Here is a 21872-nt window from a genome sequence, read left to right as displayed (position 1 = left end):
TAACAAGTTATGGTTTTCAAAATGTTCACCCAACAGATTACACAAAGTCATTTAACAAATGTTCCTACAACTGATAAACCTACTGGTCTATAGTTTCATACTGTTTCTTAACCCTAACTTGAATAAGTCACTTTCCTATCCTCTAAAATGTCTCCCAAATTTAACAAATGCTAAGAGAGTTGAAGACTGAAAAATATTAAAAATGCTGCCAGGTTTTTAATTTGCTGGATTCCCTGCTGCAATCTGTGTATGCAAACCAGCCATATAAAATGTAATCCTCCTCTCTCTCTTGGTCCTTAGTAATGTTGGATGTGAGGGACACACACACCCTGATATCCAGTACGATAGCAAAATACTGCGGATGCTGGAAATCCGACGAAGGGTTTCGACCTGAAACGTTGACTCTATTTCTCTCTCCACGGATGTTGCCTGGCCTGCTGAGTTTTTCCAGCACTTTCTGTTGTTGTTTCCCTGATATCCAGTGTTGCTTGGGCACAAATGATAGGATACATGCCCGCATTATGCACTCACTTTACTGCTAGTGGAAAGCTGTACGGGCAGGGACCTGGGATATCTGGGTCCTGCCCGCCGAGTTTATGTTTTTGTGCCACCTGGGACAGAAATTTTGGAACTTTAATTTTTAATTATGTGTGCATCAGATCCGGAGTTGTTCCATGCTACAAATACACAACATAAGAAACTGTCTTAAAAGTTGAGTGTATTTCTAATAAACACAAATAATTAAGTTTGAAAGGCACTACCATTAAATTAAAATGAATTTCCCAGACAATGAGCACATGAAATTAGTGTGCCTGATATCAGAATTGGTGGCCATTAACTCACATTTATTCAAATAATCCCTCAGTGAAACATGGATTTTCTAGTGATGTATTTAAGGTTAGAGCACTTTTCATACAATGTAACTGTGAATGTGTGGGATGCACGTGGATCAGCTTGCCATTTCATTTTCTACAGTCTACTGTTAGTCTTGATCAAGGGCGCACAAATCTTCATTTTCCTGCAGAAAAGAGAGTTAGAATGAAGAAATTATAAGTAATTGTGGTAAATTTTATGAAGGCATATTTCCAACAAGGAGCCCTGTGTCCTGTTCAAATAAGCTGAGCATCGAACCCAAGACTAGTCCTTCACCAAGTGCTTCATAACATTGCCCGTCCACATCTCTAGCTTGTCCATGCCTTTGTCAGCTCATATCACTTGGAATGTCCAATGCTCTCCTTGCCAGCCTCCTGAGCTCTATTTTACACAAACTTCAACTGATCCCGAACCCTGTTGCTTATCATATCCATGTTAGGTCCTGCAGTCCTAATGCCCCATACTCACCGACTTCTCTTGGCTTCCATTCTATCAATAAATTGGTTTAAAAATCTCATTGCAAATCCCTCTATAACCTAATTTCAATCTACCTCTACACCCTTCTCAAACTCTATGTCCACCTGAGAGGACAGACAGTGCCCCGGTTTAACATCTTGTCTGACAGTCAGCACTCCCTCAGTATTTCACTGCAGTGCCAGTCTAAGACATATGCTCAAGTCTCTGGAGTGAGACTTAAACCCACATTCTTCGAACTCAGGTGAGAGTGCTGGCAATGAGCGAAGGCTGACCAAGTTTAGAAATGTAAAGTGCCAGAATATGCTAAACAGCTGAAAGTTCAAGGAGAAATACCTTCTATTGGTAACTCTTTATTTCAAAATTAACCTCAAGAACTTTCTATGAGAAAACCAAAAACAAAGGTGGAAATTGAGCAATTCCAGCATACTTCCAGTTGGGGGCGTAGGGAGAAGTTGGAAAACTAGGAAGACTTCAGATCTACTGGGTTTCTGTCCCTTCTAATCTTCACAGCAAATTGCAATCCAGGGCGATGACAGGTACCTCATCTGCTCATCCCCTATCCCCATATATCCGTGCAGCAGTTTGGTAGCATATTTTGCGGGGGGAAGCGGGGCGATTCCTGGCCTGCCGTGAGAATCCTGCCAGATATGCCTCCGACTGGCCCAGCAGAAGTTAGGTATATATTCAATTCTGAGCCTAGAGTGCTTCCCCCACCAGAGGAATTTGTTTCTCCGTATCGACCCCATCAAATCCCTTTATCATTTTAAACACCTCGAATAGATCACCCCTCAACCATCTAAACTCAAGGGAATACCGGCCAAGTTTATGCAACCTGTCCCCTTTAAGCCCTGGTATGATTTTGGTGAATATGCACTGTACCCCAATCAAGGCCAATATATCCTTCCTGAGGTTTTGTGACCAAAACTAAACAGTTCCGTATGAATCAAAATTAGATTAGCATTAGTGTGAGAGAATGTGATATAAAATATCTAAGCTTCTTTGACAAACGTACGGTATTCTGATCTTTCCAGTTACAGCAGTGGCAGTTCATAATATGGACACCAAAAGTCGAAGCACCTTCTCAAACTAGGGTTTGAACGCATCTTCATAGCAAAGCCACCACTGTAACTTGCTAATGTCTTTTTGCTACTGTTGTTAAATACAGAAATTCTACTCCATACAAAAGGTACTGACCAACCTGGTGTACTTAATTAATTATCTATAATTTTAATCTCTTACCTCAGATTCCTTGTCTTCATCAGATGAAGACAGTATGCATGTCTCATTAGTATCTCTTGTTTCTTCTTCTAAAAAAAATATTTGTTCATCGTATCAGACTTAAATAAAGCTTACTTTTCATTTTAGAAATGCTTATCTGGTATCTAGATTTAGAATTCAGACAGCAATCTTTGCCATGCATCATTCCCTGTGGTTTTTGGATTTTAAAAAGTACCCACCTGGTAGAGCAGATTTGATATGATGTATGTGATCATTCAGTGTCTCTACAGGCACAGCAAAAGCTGGAGTGTGTAAGACAGTAACTGATACTCTACTATCCACCGCATGAATTGAAGATTCATGCTGAAATGATTATTGGAACCCGCTACAGGCCTCCAGGACAACACGCTTGACAAGATGAGGAATTCTGTGTGGAAATTAAAAGGGCAAGAGAACATGGTAGCACTTGTATTATGGGGCCTTTTAATTACCCAACCATTGAGTGGTCTGATGGGGAGGCAACCAAGTCTCAAAGGAGGCAAAACAGAAATACTTATTGATGCTGTTAATGACTGCTTCCTGACTCAGCATGCTTGGGGAAATATTAGGGAAAATAATTGATGTGATATGGTGCTCAACAGTGCTTCTGGAACAATATCCAATCTGCAGCATCTGACCTACAGTGAGCTCTGTACACCAGATTTTAGCTGGCTAAACAAATTACTGCTGCAGATAATTTAATGTTGGTTCCAGACTTCAAAAAAGGCTCAATTTACAAGAATGAGGTCGGTAGATTGCGAGGTGGTACTAGATAAGAATAATCTACTCCTGTACAGGGAAATTATGTATGTTCCTTGGATAAAGAGGAGGGTGCAGGGTAAAGTGAAACCTAAGTGGTTAAATAGGCAAATTGATCTCAATAGTATACCATATATAATGATAATAACTGTTAAAATAGGGACAAATATAAGATACCACTAAATGTCAAAACAGCACTAAAAAGAATTGTGGATTAGTGCAACAATGATAATGATGTGTGTTTCATTTATGTCAGAAGCGAGAAAGTAATTGAACACCACATAAATCCTTTGGATTCAACAGAGTAAGCCAGATTGAAGACCAAAATATGGCTGAAGTGTTAAGTGAATATTTTGCATTTGTTTCCCAATTGAAGATGTTGCGAAGGTGCCAATAGTGCCAGATAGATGTGCCCCTAAAATTGATTTTACAGAAATGAATGCTCAAATGGTGTTAGCTAGGATCAAGGCAGACTTTCCAGGGCCAGAAAGAGGTTCCCTAATTCTAATAATCTCTAACAGGTGTCCATAACACTGGAGTGCATCTTGAATGCCCACTCTGATGGAGAGACCGCAAATTGTGGCTTGGCTTCCCCTCCTACCCAGAAACATTTGAATCTTATGTCAGTCGGCCCCTTTATAAGGGGACTTGGAAAAAGTGAAACTTCAAAAAATCTTTTGGGTGGGGTGGGGAGTGGGGTACAGCCCATGACCGCAAGGTGGACCCCATTTCCACTAATCAGCAGGCCAGTATGCCTGCTTTCTCTTGGGATACCAACCCACTAACCTCCTGCCAGGCCAGGGATGTGAAAACTGCTGGGCTAGATGTCTCCACCCTGGCCACATTCCTCCTTCTCTGCTGACTTTGCTTGGGACACATGGAGGCTACGCTTCCGCCATGGTTTTGCAGAAACTCCTGGGGAAGGCTAGGACCTGAATCTACTAGGTCACAGCCTAATGTACAGTCGTTGTCACACTCCTGTTGGGAGTTATGGCAGGTGTGTGACAGAAAGTTCATGGATTTTCAGCCCCATGGTCTTGATCTTGGAGTTGAAGCAGTCCATGAGCTCTTCACACTTGGTCTTGGAAATGTGGTTGGAAAGGGTAGGAGAAGGGCTATGGGGAAAAAGTGGGGTAGTGGGACTAACTGGATAGCTTTTTCAAAGAGCCAAAGGCCAAATAGCCTCCTTCTGTGCTGTAAGATTCTGATAAGTGGGTTTGAGGAGGCTGTTTGTTGTAAAGAAACTGTGTTGTGGGTTGTCATTCTCCAAGAGTAGTAAGATGATTTGACCATAGAGAGGGAGGCACAGTAATGCTCAACATGATTAAACCAGGTGTGGCACTGGATGCCAAGTCTATGGCCGTCAGACTTTAAGGAGGAAAGGTGGAAGTTAACCAGAGAAACTAGCAGGATAGGAGACAGTGAGTAATTTGGCAAGAGTGAGGGAACTCAAGGGAGAATTGCTGAGCAAGTCAACAGCAGCAATTACATCATATTGACTGGAAGGCTACAGGAGAGGTAGTTTGAACTCTAGCTGATGAGAGTGCTGTGGAAAGTTTTTTCCAGGGGAAGGCCAATGTGATGGGGTTGGAAGGAAGCAAGGAAATGTAAGTGGTAAGGGAAACAAAGTAGTGCTTAGAGATAGCTTTATTGCTTGAGACCTAGGAGGTGGCGAGGCCATTTGCAAAGGCGAGGTCAAGTGGGTAGGAAGTTTAAGTGAAGGTTGAGCTTTAGTGCAAACAGGAGGGCAGAGAAGCCAGAGTAGAGGAGCAGGGAACTTAGATGTAGGTTGGAATTGCAAAAGGTGAGAAGTCACTCAGTGCCAAGGTTCAGGGAGAAGATCTCAGTGAAGAAATTACCATGAAACTTGGGAGGCTTGTAAATGATGAGTACTTTGAAAGAGAGGTGGGAGGGATGGAGGCGAGTAAGATACTTGAAGGAGGAAATGGTACCAGAGGAATAGGGCGAGAGGGCAAGATGGAATTTGGTGATGACAGTGATGCCATTGCCATATGCAAAATCCTTATCCACAGGGTGGCTTCAGTAACGGGAAAGGATTCACTTTTGAGACAGGTTTCTTTCAGGGCCAGGACAGGTTAGCTGCAGAATGACGAGGTTGTGGATGGAGAGGGCCTTGTATGTCATTCTGGAAGACGATATGGAATAAGGCAATGGATGATGAAAACAAACTAAATGAAGTGGCAGTGACTAGGTGGTGTCAAACATGCATTTCAAAACCCTGTAGACTGTACGATGAAGAGAAGACTGAAGGTGGTAAGCATTTTAAATTAAATCCTGAGAATAAGCTAGAGCAGGAAAAAATGCGCTAAGTTTGGATTGCAACACAGTGAGGACAAAGAGAATGTAGGGCAGCGCATAGAAGGAAGAAGAAAGTTAAAAGGAGCAAATATCAGACTTTCCAGACATGTCTAACTTGAAAGAATTGAGTTTAGATTGGAAGAATCTGAGCAAAAAGGACAAAGAAAGGCTTCTGTTGCAGGGGGTAAAAGCTAAACTTACACTTGGGTTTATATGCTACATAGCAAGCAAGTGGTCATGTGGGCAACACCACTTATGGTGGACGTCATCACCAACAAACTGTCTTGATGGGACATCATCCCTTGCAAGTCTCCCCCCCTTCACCCCCCACAACTTAATTGGCATCTGGGCTAACTTCAGAGATGTGTGGTGAATGCATAGGACAAAGAAAAATAAAAAGAGAACATAATTCATAACATTAGTTTACTATCAAACTGACTTTAAAATTATACGCACCTTTATCAGTTATAGACGGCTGAGTAGAATAGTCCCTAGAAAGCAATAAAATAGTTGATTTTAAAGTTTTTTAAAAAATGTACTAATGTCAGTTACTGACTTCTAGGTTTAGTTTTACTCATTCTTCAAACTGTTACCTTCCTTACACAATGAGTAACTCTGGCAATTATCAAGGAATCGCAAGAGTAGTTTTATCTTTAGAAGACTTTTCCAAACTGAACCCTTTTCCTTATGTAGGTCAGCCTCTACCTGCCATCTTCATTTTTTACCCACAGGAGGGAGTGCAGCAGATGGGAAGGTAATAGTACTAGAACCAGAATTTATTTGCATCTTTTTTAAAAACTTAGGACAGTAACCTTTACAAAAATTGCTCAATAGCAATGTTAAGAAAAAACTTGTCATCATTTTTTATAAAAATGTGCAAACATAATTGGGGCATATTTTCTGACTGGTGAAGTTCAGATTGGACCACTTAATACACATGTACCACATTTTGGTGTGCGCTATTTCATCACACTCAATGGAAAATTTATCCCGATAATGCTGTATAATGTTGGTTACAGGGAGTTTCTTATTGACTGTAACCAGAAGAATCCCTCATCTGCATGGGGTTAGCTAAGCAGTGTCACAGTTCAGTTAAGTAACACACTTGGACCACTTACATGAGTGACTGGCGCAACTGAACCTAAGAAGGTATCCAAGGCAGAACTAAAGTCATAACAACCAGTTATATAGCAAAGAGAGGGAACTATCTCAAGTTGATTACAGCACTGAGCTTTAGAGACCTGGCTCAGAATGATTGCATGTAAATCTCTCTCTACCAGCTGTAAGGGTCCTTCATGGAATGAATTTGGACAGGCACAACTCACTTCCAATTGGGTGAGAGCTCACAGTACAAGATGACCTATAAATCGAAACTAGTGAGCAATAGCACACAAGAGGGCTCAAGAACTGCTAATGTAAGAAATGCAAAAATTCTACTGGTGCAATATAGTGTGTTCTTCTCTGATTGTTGGGACAGCTGAGAAAGACCCAAGCCCAAATTTTATCATTGGGTGGGCAACAACATGATGTTGCAAGATTTAAAGGCCTATAGCAGCTTAAAGGGGCAAGCATCATCAAAATCGCTTTGGGTGCACAGATGAAACTTAGGACAGGATTTTCCACTCGGGTAAAAACCCGAGCAGCAAATGGTGGTGCAGGATTGCTGCCTGCCCATTTGGAGTGGTATGACCTTGCCAAATTTCCCAGCACCAGCAGTAGCACTTGATTGGGAGCTCACCATTTGAATTCCAAGAGGCAACACAGCAGCCAACCCACCTCATACACTCCTGCCATTGAGGGGAATTGCATGCTATTGGATTTAAAGGACTGCAGCAGCTTAAAGGGGGTACAGCATCAAAAATCGTTTTTGCAGCAACCTTCCATTTACTTACCTCAAGAATATCTGCAAAGTCTACAGAAGGCCAGAGACCACCCTTCCCTCTCCCCTTGTCCAGTCTCTTCCCACCTACATTCGCGACTCTTCCGACGCCCTCCGTCACTTTAACAGTTTCCAGTTTCCTGGCCCCAACCGTCTCCTTTTCACCATGGACGTCCAATCCCTCTACACTTCCATCCCCCACCAGGACGGCCTTTGGGCGCTCTGTTTCTTCCTTGAACAGAGGCCCAACCAGTCCCCATCCACCACCACCCTCCTCCGCCTGGCTGAACTTGTTCTCACATTGAACAACTTCTCCTTTGACTCCACTCACTTCCTCCAAATTAAAGGTGTTGCTATGGGAACCCGCATGGGCCCTAGCTATGCCTGCCTGTTCATGGGACATGTGGAACATTCTTTGTTCCAGTCCTACTCAGGTCCCCTCCCTCACCTCTTTTTCCGGTACATCGATGACTGTATTGGTGCCGTTTCCTGCTCTCGCCCTGAACTGGATAAGTTCATTCACTTTACTTCCAATTTCCACCCTGCCCTCACCTTCACATGGTCCATCTCCGACTCTTCCCTTCCCTTCCTTGACTTCTCCGTCTCCATTTCTGGCGATCGGCTTTCAACAAACATCCACTACAAGCCCACCGACTCCCACAGCTACCTGGACTACACTTCCTCCCACCCCGCTTCCTGTAAGGACTCTATTCCTTTCTCCCAGTTTCTCCGTCTCCGCCGCGTCTGTTCTGACAATGCCACCTTCCATACTAGTGCTTCTGACATGTCTTCCTTTTTCCTCAACCGAGGATTCCCCTCTACCGTGGTTGACACGGCCCTTGACCGTGTCCGTTCTATTTCCCGCACTTCTGTTCTCACCCCTGCCCCTCCCTCCCAGAACCACGATAGGGTTCCCCTTGTCCTCACCTTTCACCCCACCAGCCTCCACATTCAACGGATCATCCTCCGCCATTTCCGCCACCTCCAACGTGATCCCACCACCAAACACATCTTCCCCTCACCTCCCCTTTCAGCATTCCGAAGGGACCACTCCCTCCGCGACACCCTGGTCCACTCCTCAATCACCCCCAACAGCCCTGCTCCTTCACCTGGCACCTCCCCGTGCAAGCGCAGGAGATGCAACACATGCCCTTTTACCTCCTCCCTTCCCACTGTCCAGGGCCCCAAACACCCCTTCCAGGTGAAACAGCGATTTACTTGTACTTCTTGCAATTTAATATACTGTATTCGCTGCACACGGTGCGGTCTCCTCTACATTGGGGAGACCAAATGCAGATTGGGCGATCGCTTTGCGGAACACCTCCGTTCAGTCCGTAAGGGTGACCCCGAGCTTCCGGTCGCCTGTCACTTTAATTCTTCGCTTCACTCCCACTCTGATCTCTCTGTCCTCGGCCTCTTACACTGTTCCAATGAAGCTCAAGGAACAGCACCTCATCTTTCGATTAGACACTTACAGCCTTCTGGAGTCAGCATTGAGTGCAACAATTTCAGACTACAATCCCTGCCCCCATTTTTCAGGCTGTATGATTCTACCATCCCCATTTGCAACATTTAATCTTTCCTGCCTCCTACGCTAGCACACACTGTTCCTTCAGATCCCTCCCCCCCGCCCCTCCTGCCTCTGCACCTGCTTAAAATCTGTTACATCTCCAGCCTTTTCCAGTTCTGAAGAAGGGTCCCAGACCTGAAACGTTAACTCTGTTTCTCTCTCCACGGATGCTGCCTGGCTTCCTGATTGCTTCCAGCACTTTCTGTTGGTAGCCCAGAGGACCTGGTTGTTGTGTATGTACCTTTAAGGGAATAACTGGTCTTAGACTGCAGTACCGGCAGTGACCACCCCTGTATAAAAGGCCCTAGCAGGCTTCTGTAGTTTCAGTTTCAAGCTGCCTCTTGTTCAGTAAAGTACCTGTTAAACTGTTCTCCCGAAGTCCGTGTATTATTGAGGCACGGACTTTACAGTGGCGACGAGTAAGTTCGAACTCACCTGCAGTGTGGCATCATCTCACGGGGATCTCGCCTGAAAGGAAGGTCCTGGAAGGTCGTAGTCTGAGCAACGGGCGTCGACCGAGGGCAACCGCCCAAAGAATCCATCGGTGTTTGGAGAATTGCGGGAGAGACAGTGGTTCCAGCGAATTGTGCTGGTAGCAGGTAGCGTGCTGACCCTTCCGGACTGCGGCAGGCTCAAGCTCGATCGAGCGTCTCTACAAATCGGGCCACGCAGCATCGCCGGGAAAAGAAAACAAGAGAGGGTGGAGCACACAGGGCGCGGTCGGTGCTCGACAACAGGACAGTGGAGAGAAACTAAACGGGGGGGAAGGAAAGCGAGACGCGCCGAAGCTGCGGGTCGCCGCCATTACCCCATAGAACGCTAGGAGCAGCGTGGCAGTAAGGGGAAGAAGCAAAAGCGCAGGAGGCGCCATTTTATCCCGTTGAGGAAGAAGCAAAAGCGCGGGAGGCGCCATTTTATTCCATTGGGGAAGAAGCAAAAGCGCGGGAGGCGCCATTTTAAATCGCCCAAGATGCCGAAAAGTGGCAGTATCACTGCTTTCGACAACGAGGTAGAAGACTGGACCACGTATGTAGAAAGAATCGAAGTGTACTGCAAGGCAAATGAGGTGGCCGATGGAAAGAGGGCCTCGGTATTATTAAATCTGATGGGTGCGAATACGTACGGCCTATTGCGGAATTTAATTACCCCAGCTAAACCAATGGAGAAAAGTTTTGAGGAGATTGGTCATATCTTACAGGAACACCTAAGCCCTACACCACTGCTGATAGCAGAAAGATTCAAGTTCCATAAAAGAAACCAGCACAAAGATGAGAGCAATGCTGACTATCTTACAGAACTACGCAAGTTATCGAAGCACAGCCAGTTCGGAGCAGGACTGGCAGACACCTTACGAGATAAGTTTGTCTGCGGGCTCCAGAGTGAAGGAACCCAGAAACGACTACTTTCAAAAAAGGACCTGACGCTAGAACAGGCTTTCAGCGTGGCAGTATCCTACGAAGCAGCAGCACGGGGAGCTGCGGAAATACAACAGAAACCACAAGAATACAGCGCTAACGAAATGGCGTATGGAGCCGAAAAGTGCTATCGCTGCGGCAGAACAACCCATGAGCAGAAGGACTGCTGGCTTATAGACAAAATATGCAGGCAATGCGGGAAGATGGGACATATAGCAAGAGTCTGCAGGTCGGGAAAGAAGACCAACACGACAAGAACTTCTAAGGAACAGTACAGGAAAGTAAAGAAATTGACAGATAGTAGTTCAGAAGATCAGGAGAGTGTTAAGGACTCCGGGAGCAAGCGACAAAGTTGTTTAAAGTTACACAACGTGATCGCAAAAGAAGATCACCGAACCATTTGGGTCGCCCTCATGATAGCAGGGTCCCCAGTGAAGATGGAATTGGACACAGGATCAGCCCTAACTGTCATGAATCGACGAGACTATGAGCGGCTATTCTCACACATACCCTTAAAGGACACGTCCAATGTATTGAAGACATACACGGGGCAAAAGGTCTACCCCAGAGGAAAAATAAGGGTGCCAGTTGAATATAACGGAAAGGAAACACAGAAAGTATACATGTATATACTACGAGATGGAGGACCACCATTATTGGGACATGAATGGATCCGAAGACTACAATTGGATTGGCATTCCATTCTGGCACTAACTGTGACTGACAAAAAAGATGATGACGTCGCACCTGGACGTCTGTCACAAATTCTATCTGACGCGGAACAGGTGTTCCAACAAGGACTTGGGACTCTAAAAGGAGTAAAGGCAACCATAAAGATTGAGGATAACGCAACCCCAAAAATTTTCAAGGCCAGACCGGTGCCATACGCGATACGCCCAGCTGTGGAAGCTGAACTGGAGAGTCTGGAGTGTTCGGGGTGCTGTCTAAGGTGGACTGGAGCAAGTGGGCCACACCCATCATTCCTGTAATGAAGAAAGCATTGAGCAGCACGCCTGGGGAGCCAAGGAAGGTTCGCATCTGTGGGGACTTCAAGGTGACTGTGAACCCAGTCCTGCACACAGTACAGTATCCACTTCCGCGGATAGAAGATATTTTCGCCTCACTATCTGGAGGGAAACGTTTTACAAAGATTGACCTGGCTCAAGCGTATCTACAAATGGAGGTGGAAGAAGCATCTAGGAAATACCTCACGATAAACACTCACAAAGGCCTTTACCAGTACAATCGACTGGTATTTGGGGTAGCATCGGCCCCGGCTATGTGGCAGACGGCAATGGAACAAGTCCTGCAAGGGATCCCGGGGACCCAGTGTTATTTGGACGACATCCTGGTTACGGGCGAAAATGACAATGAACACCTTGCCAACCTGGAACAGGTGCTCACGAGATTGCAGGAATATGGGCTACGAGCCAACCGTCCCAAATGCGAGTTCTTCAGGAGACAAATCTCGTATTGTGGCCACATGATTGATGAGGAAGGGTTGCATAAGTCGCCGGACAAGATTGAGGCTGTAGTCAAGGCTCCAGCACCAGAAAATGTGTCGCAACTGAGGTCGTTCCTCGGGTTGTTGAACTACTACCATAAGTTCTTGCCGAATTTATCTACAATTCTGCACCCACTGAACGCCCTCCTTCAAACTGGTGTAACATGGAAATGGAGTGATGAGTGTAAGCGTGCCTTTCAGGAATGTAAATGCCAAATCACTTCAAAAGAAGTATTGGCCCACTACAACCCAACACTACTGATTCGGTTGGCATGTGATGCGTCACCTTACGGCATTGGAGCGGTGCTGTCACACAAATTCCGTGACAGTTCAGAGAGGCCAATAGCCTTTGCATCGCGCTCGCTAACCTCAGCCGAGCGTAACTATGCCCAGATTGACAGGGAGGCCTTCAGCCTGGTGTGGGGGGTGAAGAAGTTCAATCACTATCTGCACGGGCAGAAATTCACCCTACTGACTGATCATCAACCCCTGGTCTCAATTTTTAACCCAAAGAAGGGCGTTCCAGTGATGACGGCGCAACGGCTGCAAAGATGGTCACTTTTTCTAGGGGCACATCCGTATGACAGAGTACAAAGGTACGAAACAACATGGAAACGCTGATGGGCTGTCGCGCCTACCATTGCCTACGGCGGAAGAAGCACCTGCAGTGGACCCGGTGGAGATATTCCATGCGACCATAGTCGAATGTCTGCCTGTTACAAACGCAAGTATTGAGAAGGAAACCCGAAATGACCCGACACTCTCTCGGGTCTATGATTTGACGGTGAAGGGATGGCCAGCATTTGGCGACTCACTGTTGCCAGCATTCTTGCCAAGGAGGGAACAGCTGTCAGTGTGCCGGGGAACCTTGATGTGTGGATCCCGAGTGGTAATTCCACCCAAGTTGAGAGATAGAGTGCTCAATGAGCTTCACGAGGGTCATCTGGGAGGGGTAAAAATGAAGAGCCTAGCCAGGGCGTTTGTGTGGTGGCCGGGAATCGATAAAGAAATCGAGGATATGACCAAGAGATGCACAGGAAGCCAGAAGGTCCAAAACGCTCCACCACAGGCCCCTCTACATCCATGGGAGTGGCCCTCATCTCCATGGCAACAGGTACACATTGATTTCGCTGGTCCATTTATGGACTCAATGTTTCTAATCGCTGTGGACGCCCATTCGAAATGGCCAGAGGTCATTAAAATGTCCTCCACCACCACGGAGAAAACTATTGCAGTCCTGAGGACCATCTTCGCCAGGAATGGGTTGCCAGAACAGATCTGTTCCGACAATGGCCCACAGTTTGTGTCTGAGGATTTCCGGAGGTTCCTGAAGAATAATGGGGTGAAACATTACACATCTGCCCCATATCATCCAGCCACAAATGGATTGGCTGAGAGGTTTGTTCAGACCTTTAAAAAGGCCATAAAGGCAATGTATAATGACGACATACCACTGCAACACAAGGTGGATAACTTCCTGTTTGCTTACCGGAATGCGACACATGCAGTAACCAACCAAACTCCAGCCGTACTGTTTTTCAACCGGAGACTAAGATGTCGCTTTGATTTGCTCAAACCAAACATAAGACAAGATGTTGAGGATAAGCAGTTCCAGCACAAAAATGAGAAGCCAACCAGCAGCTTCAAGATAGGGCAACCAGTCTTGGCCCACGACTACTGAACAGAAAAATGGCAGCCAGGCACGATATGCACACAGCAGGGACCACTAATGTACACAGTGGACGTTGGAGAGAGCATCGTGAGACGCCACGCTGACCAGATTCTAGAGTCACAGGAACAAGCCAAACCTGTACCACAAGCATGTGCACCTGGTAATGAGCCCGAAGTACAGATTGCGTCTACCTCAGAAGCAGGGGTATTGGAAGCTGACGAACCAACCAATGACAATGAGCCAGAATTGACTCCACCGCCAGAACAGGATACTCGAGAAAGGCGCTATCCAGTCCGGATCAGGAAGCCTCCTCAAAGACTGAACTTATAAATGACTATTTCAGTTGATGTATATATTACTGAGAAAATTGTAATTGTAATTAGTTATTATTTAGTTGTTAAATGAATGTTATGTACTGTTTATCTAAAAGGGGAGGAATTGTTGTGTATGTACCTTTAAGGGAATAACTGGTCTTAGACTGCAGTACCGGCAGTGACCACCCCTGTATAAAAGGCCCTAGCAGGCTTCTGTAGTTTCAGTTTCAAGCTGCCTCTTGTTCAGTAAAGTACCTGTTAAACTGTTCTCCCGAAGTCCGTGTATTATTGAGGCGCGGACTTTACACTGGTGGACACGCCTTACCAGTGGCTGTCAAAGTCACCAGCGCCCTCAACTTCTTCGCCTCAGACTCCTTCCAGGGATCTGCAGCACACATTTGCGGCATCTCGCAGTCGGCTGCCACAGCTGCATCACACAGGTCACCGATGCCATGTTTAACAAGTCAGCCCATTATGTGAACTTTGCCACTGATGAAGCCAGTGTTAGTGAGCGTGCGCTTCGCTGCTCTGGCTGGCTTCCCACGGGTGCAGGGCATCATCGACTGCACACATGTGGTCATCAGAGCACCCCCACATCACCCAGGAGTGTTTGTGAACCACAAAGGCTTCCACTGGCTCAATGTGCAGCTCGTCTGCACCCACAGGAAGATCATCATGCATGTGTGCGCCAAATTCCCTGGCAGCTGTCATTACTATTTTGTCCTGTGCCAGTCCACACTCCCTCAGCTCTCTGAACCACCAAACACACTTACCAGCTGGCTGCTTGGAGACAAGGGCTATCCACTGAAGACATGGCTCATAACATCCTTGAGGAGACCAAGCAATGAGGCTGAGGAGCGTTATAATGAAAGCCATATGTACACCAGAAGTGTCATAGAGCAAATAGGCATGCTGAAAATGCGCTTCAGATGCCTTGACAGACCTGGAGAAGCCCTTCAGTATGCAACAGCCAGCATCTCCAGAATCGGTGGCGGTGGCCGTGCGCTGCGCAACATAGTGCAGCAACGAGGATTAGAGCTGCATGAGAAGCAAGGCGCAGAGCACACAGCATCTTCAGGGGTGGAGGAGGAGGAGCATCAGCTGGAAGACGAGGAGGAGGAGCAGGAGGAACCTGAGGTCGAGATGGCACCAGCACCGGAGCACACTGCAGCCTGGGAGGCCAGGGATGGCCTCATCATGGGCAGATTTACTTAACTTCCTGCACTGCACCCATATGGCTGCCAAATGCCCCCGCCCCCTGCCAACAACACCATAAAGCATCCTTACGATGAACATTCCTTTCACACTGACCCCCATTGCTGGAGGTAATGTTATGTATCACCAGTCACTCCAACTCACAAAGCCACTTCCAAAGTAACAGACAAAAATGGGCATCACCGGGAAGTGGTGAAACGAAATAGATTTATAAAGAATCATAGAATGGTTACAACATGGAAGAAAGCCATTCGGCCCATCGAGCCCAGGCTGGCTCTCTGCAAGAGCACTTCAGCTAGTCCCACTCCCCTGCCCTTTCCCCGTAGTTTCATGTACAAGAACACCCAGATCCTTCTGTACTGCAGCATTCTGTAGTCTCTCCATTTAAATAATAGTTTGCTTTTCTATTCTTCCTACCAAAGTGGGTAACCTCACATTTTGTCACATTTACTCCATCTGCCAAATTTTTGCCCACTCACTTAACCTATCTATATCCCTTTGCAGACTCTTTGTGACCTCCTCACAACTTGCTTTCCCACCTATCTTTGTATCGTTTGGCTGCAGTACACTTGGTCCCTTCATTCAAGTCATTAATATAGACTGATCCCTGCGGCAGCCCACTAGTTACAGTTTGCCAACCTGAAAATGACCCATTTATCCCGACTCTCTGTTTTCTGTTAGTTAGCCAATCCTCTATCCATGCTAATATATTACCCCCAACACTGTGAGCTCTTATCTTGTGCAGTAACCTTTTATGTGGCACCTTATCGAATGCCTTTTGGAAATCCAAATACACGACATCTACTGGTTGCCCTTGATCCACCCTGCTCGTTAAATCCTCGAAGAACTCTAATAAATTTGTCAAAGGATTTCTTTTGGTGAAGATGAACAGATTCAAATTCTGGCAGCGGTGGGACCCTTCTGCCAATGGGAACAGTTTCTCTCTATCTACTGTGTCCAGACCCCTCATGATTTCGAACACCTCTATTAAATCTCCTCTCAATCTTCTCTGCTCCAAGGAGAACAACCCCAGCTTCTCCAGTCTATCAACGTAACTGAAGTCACTCATTCCTGGAATCATTCTCATAAATCTTTTCTGCACCTTCTCTAAGGCCTTCACATCCTTCCTAAAGTGTGGTGCCCAGAATTGGACACAGTACTCCAGTTGGGGCCAAACCAGTGTTTTGTACAGGTTCATCAGAATTTCCACACTTTTGTACACGAGACTTCTAATCATGAAGCCCAGGATCCCATAAGCCTTTTTAATTGCTTTCTCAACCTGCCCTGCCACCTTCAACGATTTGTGCACATATACCCCTAGGTCTCGGTTTGTGCACCCCCTTCAGGATTGTACCCTTTAGTTTATATGTCCTCTCCTCATTCTTTCTACCAAAATGTATCACTTCACACTTTTCTGCGTTAAATTTCATCTGCCACGTGTCCGCCCATTTCACCAGCCTGTCTATGTCTTCCTGAAATCTATCACTCTCCTCCTCACTGTTCACTATACTTCCAAGTTTTGTGTCATCTGCAAATTTTGAAATTGTGCCCTGTACATCCACATCCAAGTCATTAATATAGATCAAAAAAAGCAGTGATTCTAGGACTGGCCCCTGGGGAACACCACTGTATACCTTCCTCCAGTCCGAAGAACAATTGTTCACCACTACTCTCTGTTTCCTATCACTTAGCCAGTTCCGTATCCATGCTGCCACTGTCCCTTTTATTCCATGGGCTTCAACTTTGTTGGCAAGCCTATTATGTGGTACTTTGTCGAACGCCTTTTGGAAATCCATGTACACTACGTCAGCTGCATTACCCTCATCAACCCTCTCTATTACCTCATCAAAGAACTCAATCAAGTTAGTTAAACACGATTTGCCTTTAACAAATCTGTGCTGGAATTCCTTAATTAATCCACACTTGTCCAAGTGACTGTTAATTTTGTCCCTGATTACTGTTTCTAAAAGCTTCCCTACTACCGAGGTCAAACTGACTGGCCTGTAGTTCCTGGGTTTATCTTTACACCCTTTTTTGAACAAGGGTGTAACATTTGCAATTCTCTAGTCCTCTGGCACCATCCCCGTATCTAAGGAGGAGTGGAATATTATAGCCAATACCTCTGCCATTTCCTCCCTCAGCATTCTAGGATGCATCCCATCTGCTCCTGGTGACTTATCTACTTTTAAGTACAGCTAGACTTTCTAATACCTCTTCTTTATTAATTTTTATCCTATCAAGTATTTCCAGTACCTCCTCCTTTACCATGTCTATGGCAGCATCCTCTTCCTTGGTGAAGACATATGCAAAGTACTCATTTAGTACCTCAGCCATACACTATGCCTCCATGCATACATCTCCTTTTTGGTCCCTAATCGGCCCCACCCCTTCTCTTACTATTTATATGCCTACAGAAGACTTTTGGATTACCTTTTATGTTGGCTGTCATTCTATTCTCATACTCTCTCTTTGCCCCTCTTATTTTCTTTTTCACTTCTCCACTGAACTTACTATATATAGCCCGATTCTCAGATATATTTGCAACCTGACATCTGTCATACGCGCTCTTTTTCTGCTTCATCATATTCTCTATCGCTTTCATCATCCAGGGAGCTCTGACTTTAATTGCCCTGCCTTTCCCCCAATGAGGTACATTGAGGTATGTACCTCAACCGTACCTGAACTTTTTTCTCTTTAAAGGCAGCCTATTGTTCCATTACAGTTTTTCCTGCCAATCTTTCATTCAATTTTACCCAGGCCAGATCCGTTCTCATTCCACTGAAACTGGCCTACCCCCCCGTTAAACATTTTTACTCTAGATTGCTCCATGTCCTTTTCCATAGCTAATCTAAACCTTATGATACTGTGATCACTGTTCCCTAAATGTTCACCTACTGATACTTGCTCCACTTGACCTACCTCATTCCCCAGAGCCAGATCCAGCAATGCCTCCTTCCTCGTCAGGCTGGAAACATACTGATCAAGAAAGTTCTCCTGAACACACTTCAGAAATTCTTCCCCTTCTCTGCCCTTAACACTATTACTATCCCAGTCTATATTAGGATAGTTGAAGTCCCCCATTACTACTACTCTATAGTTCTTACATCTCTCTGTAATTTCTCTGCAAATTTGCTCCTCCATATCTTTCCCACCATTTGGTGGTCTATAGAATACACCTAGTAGTGTAATGGCACCTCTATTATTTCTTAACTCTAGCCGTAAATATTCTGTCCTTGACCCCTCCAGGACATCCTCCCTCTCCAGCACTGTAACATTCTCCTTGACCAATACGGCCACACCACCTCCTATCTTTCCTTTCCTATCTTTTCTGAACACCTTATAACCAGGAATATTTAAGACCCAATCCTGTCCTTTTTTGAGCCAGGTCTCAGTTATTGCATCATCATAGTCCCATGTGGCTATTTGTGCCTGCAGCTCACTTACCTTGTTTACTACGCTTCGTGCGTTCACATATATACACTGTAAACCTATCTTAGACCATCCTGTATTCTCTCTTAGTTTGACCTCGCCCTAATATCTTACTATTTCTTACTTTAGTGCTCTCTGCCTCTCTCAATCCTTTGAGCACTTTATTTCCCCTTTCTAATGTTACATCCTGGTGCCCATCCCCCTGCCAAATTAGTTTAAACCCTCCCCAACAGCACTAGCAAACCTCCCCGCAAGGATATTGGTTCGGGCCCTGTTGAGGTGCAACATGTCCAGCCTGTACAGGTCCCACCTCCCCCAGAACCGGTCCCAATGCCCCAGGAATCTAAAGCCCTCCCTCCTGTACCACCTCTCCAGCCACGCATTCATCTGTGCTATCCTCCTTTTTCTATACTCACGAGTGCGTGGTGCCGGGAGTAATCCGAAAATTACTACCTTTGAGGTCCTGCTTTTTGATCTCTTTCCGAGCTCCCTGAAATCTGCCTGCAGGACCTCATCCCTATTTCTACCTAAGTTGTTGATACTGATATGGACCATGACCTCTGGCTGTTCACCCTCCCACCTCAGAATGTTCTGCAGCCGCTCAGTGACATCCTTGACCCTGGCATCAGGGAGGCAACATACCACCCTGGAGTCACGTCTGTTGCCGCAGAAACGCCCGTCTGCTCCCCTACCACTATTGTTTTCCCACTCTTCTTCCTCCCCACCTGTACAGCTGAGCCACCCGTGGTACTGCAGACTTGGCTCTGGCTATACTCCCCAGGGGAACCATCGCCGTCACCAGTACTCAGAACTGAATACTGGTTGGAGAGCGAGACGCACTCAGGGGACGCCTGCATTACCTGCCTGGTCCTCCTCTTCTGTCTGGTGGTCACCCATTCCCTTTCTGCCTGCACACTCTTTATCTGTGGGGTGACCACTTCCTGAAATGTGCTATCCATGAAGCTCTCAGCCTCATGGATGTGCCGCAGTAATGCCAGCTGCTGCTCAAGCTCCAAAACCCGGAGCTCGAACTCCTCCAGCTGACGACACTTCCTGCACTTGTGGTTGTCCAAGACACGGGAAGCGTCCTGGAGTCCCCACATGGCACAAGATGTGCATTCCACGGGACTGAGCTGCCCTGCCATGCCTTTACTTAATAGACTATTAACTAGAAACACTTACCAGCTACTCACCAATCAGCTCCTTCCCTGGTTGTGACATCACTTTAGCTGTTTTGCAGTTGTTGTTTTTGCTGGAGGTACTCCACTTCCTCGCTGCCGCCGCTGCTCCGTTCTGCACTCTCTCTGGGCCTCCTGCTCGATTTATACTCCACCTCCTTGCTGCCGCCGCTGCTCCATTCTGCACTCTCTCTGGGCCTCCTGCTCGATTTATACTCCACTTCCTCGCTGCCGTCGCTGCCCCGTTCTGCACTCTCTCTGGGCCTCCCGCTCGATTTATACTCCACCTCCTGTGATGTCACTCCTTGTTTTTTGAACTCTCCTCTCAGCTCCCTTTATGCCGCCGCCACTCCAGCTCAGGTCCACGCTGTGTTCTGGGCCTTCTCCTCTCAGCTCCCTTTATGCCGCCGCTGTAATGTATGTACCTTTAAGGGAGAGAACTACTTTTTACAGCTCTTGTATACTGTAGTACCGGCAGTGACTACACCTGTATATAAACGCTGAGTAGTGATCTGTAGAGATAGTTCTAGAGTAACCCTCATTCAGTAAACACCTGTTGATCGTTCCCTGCAGTCTTTTGTCTGATTATTGAAGGACACAACATTAAGATACACAGATCTAACATTGGCGACGACGCAGATTCGAACCTACCTGCAACTCTGCATCACCTCCCAGGGATTCGCTCCTGGAGAACAGTGGAAGGAGGTCGAGTCCAGAAGCACGGGCGTCGACCATGGGCAACCGCCCAGTCATCCAGCGGAGATTTGAGCATCACAGGGGAGGCTGTCGAGAGCCAGGCTTGGCTTTCCAGTCACGGTGGTCCAGCGAAACGGGCTGGCAACAGGTACTGCGCAGACCCTTCCCGGACAGCGGTGGCTAGAGCCCGACCGAGCGGCACAGAAAAAGGCCGAGCAGCGTCGACGGGGGAGAGAGAGAGGGCAGAGCGCACAGGGCGCAGTTGGTGTTCAGGACCGAGCGGCGTCAACGGGGAGAGAGACGAGAGAGAGCAGAGCGCAGCCGGTGTTCAAGGGCCGAGCAGCGTCAACGGGGGAGAGAGGCGAGAGAGAGCAGAGCGCAGCCGGTGTTCAAGGGCCAAGCAGCGTCAACGGGGGAGAGAGGCGCACAGGAAAACGCGAGGCGCTGCCATTGCCACGAGGACCGCAGAGAGCGGCATTGCCAGCAGCGCAGGAGCAGCGCACGAAACCCACAGGGCGTCGCCTTTTGCCACGAGGACCGCCGAGAGCGGCGTTGGCAGCAACGCGGGAGACGCCATTTTAAGCCGCAGCGGGGAAGAAAGGAAAGCGCGGGAGACACCATTTTAAGCCGCAGCGGGGAAGAAAGGAAAGCGCGGGAGACGCCATTTTAAGCCGCAGCGGGGAAGAAAGGAAAGCGCGGGAGACACCATTTTAAGCCAGTCTAACCACACCCAAAAATGCCGAAGAGTGGCAGTATTACAGCGTTCGACAATGAAGTCGAAGATTGGACGACATATGTCGAACGCATAGAAGTATACTGCAAGGCGAATGAAGTGCCAGATGACAAGAAAGCGCTGGTATTGTTGAATTCAATGGGTGCAAAAACGTATGGCTTACTACGAAGCCTAGTAACCCCAGAGAAGCCAGTAGAAAAGGATTTTGAAAACATAGTGTCAATCCTACAGGACCACTTAAACCCCACACCGCTGCTGATAGCAGAAAGATTTAAGTTTCACAAAAGGAACCAAGATAAAGATGAAAGTACTGCTGAGTATTTAACGGAACTGCGCAAGCTATCGAAACACTGCCAGTTTGGAACGGAACTAGCAGATACTTTAAGGGACAAGTTTGTGTGTGGGCTTCAAAGTGAAGGAACCCAGAAACGGCTTCTATCAGAAAAGGATCTTACGCTGGACAAGGCTTTCAGCATTGCAGTATCACACGAAGCAGCCGCACGGGGCGCTGCAGAGATACAACGGAGACCGCAAGAATATGGCACAAATGAAATGTCATACGGAACAGTGAAGTGCTATCGC

At 46.7% G+C, this 21872-nt stretch overlaps 1 protein-coding gene across 3 annotated transcripts in view; it reads right to left on the bottom strand.

Annotated features, from left to right (window-relative positions):
* Nucleotides 1-824: 824 nt before the first annotated feature.
* Nucleotides 825-21872, bottom strand: part of LOC147120603 (desmin-like) — a 149425-nt gene continuing 128377 nt past the window's right edge. For 2 of the 3 annotated variants that reach the window (XM_085986733.1, XM_085986731.1), the window contains 3 exons: nucleotides 6142-6176; nucleotides 2590-2657; nucleotides 825-1018 (listed from right to left, as the gene is read on the bottom strand). In XM_085986733.1, the coding sequence (XP_085842859.1) occupies nucleotides 983-1018; nucleotides 2590-2657; nucleotides 6142-6176 (139 nt within the window). In that variant the 3' untranslated portion in view covers nucleotides 825-982. The remainder of the gene's footprint in view (nucleotides 1019-2589; nucleotides 2658-6141; nucleotides 6177-21872) is intronic. The other variant, XM_085986732.1, reaches the window with a different exon arrangement.

The sequence above is a fragment of the Somniosus microcephalus genome, chromosome 4, assembly GCF_052327205.1.
Source record: "Somniosus microcephalus isolate GS21.2 chromosome 4, FLI_Smic_1.0, whole genome shotgun sequence".
Classification (NCBI taxonomy): Eukaryota; Metazoa; Chordata; class Chondrichthyes; order Squaliformes; family Somniosidae; genus Somniosus; species Somniosus microcephalus.
Note: the sequence above shows the minus strand (reverse complement) of the source record. Positions and strands in the feature narration are given on the sequence as shown.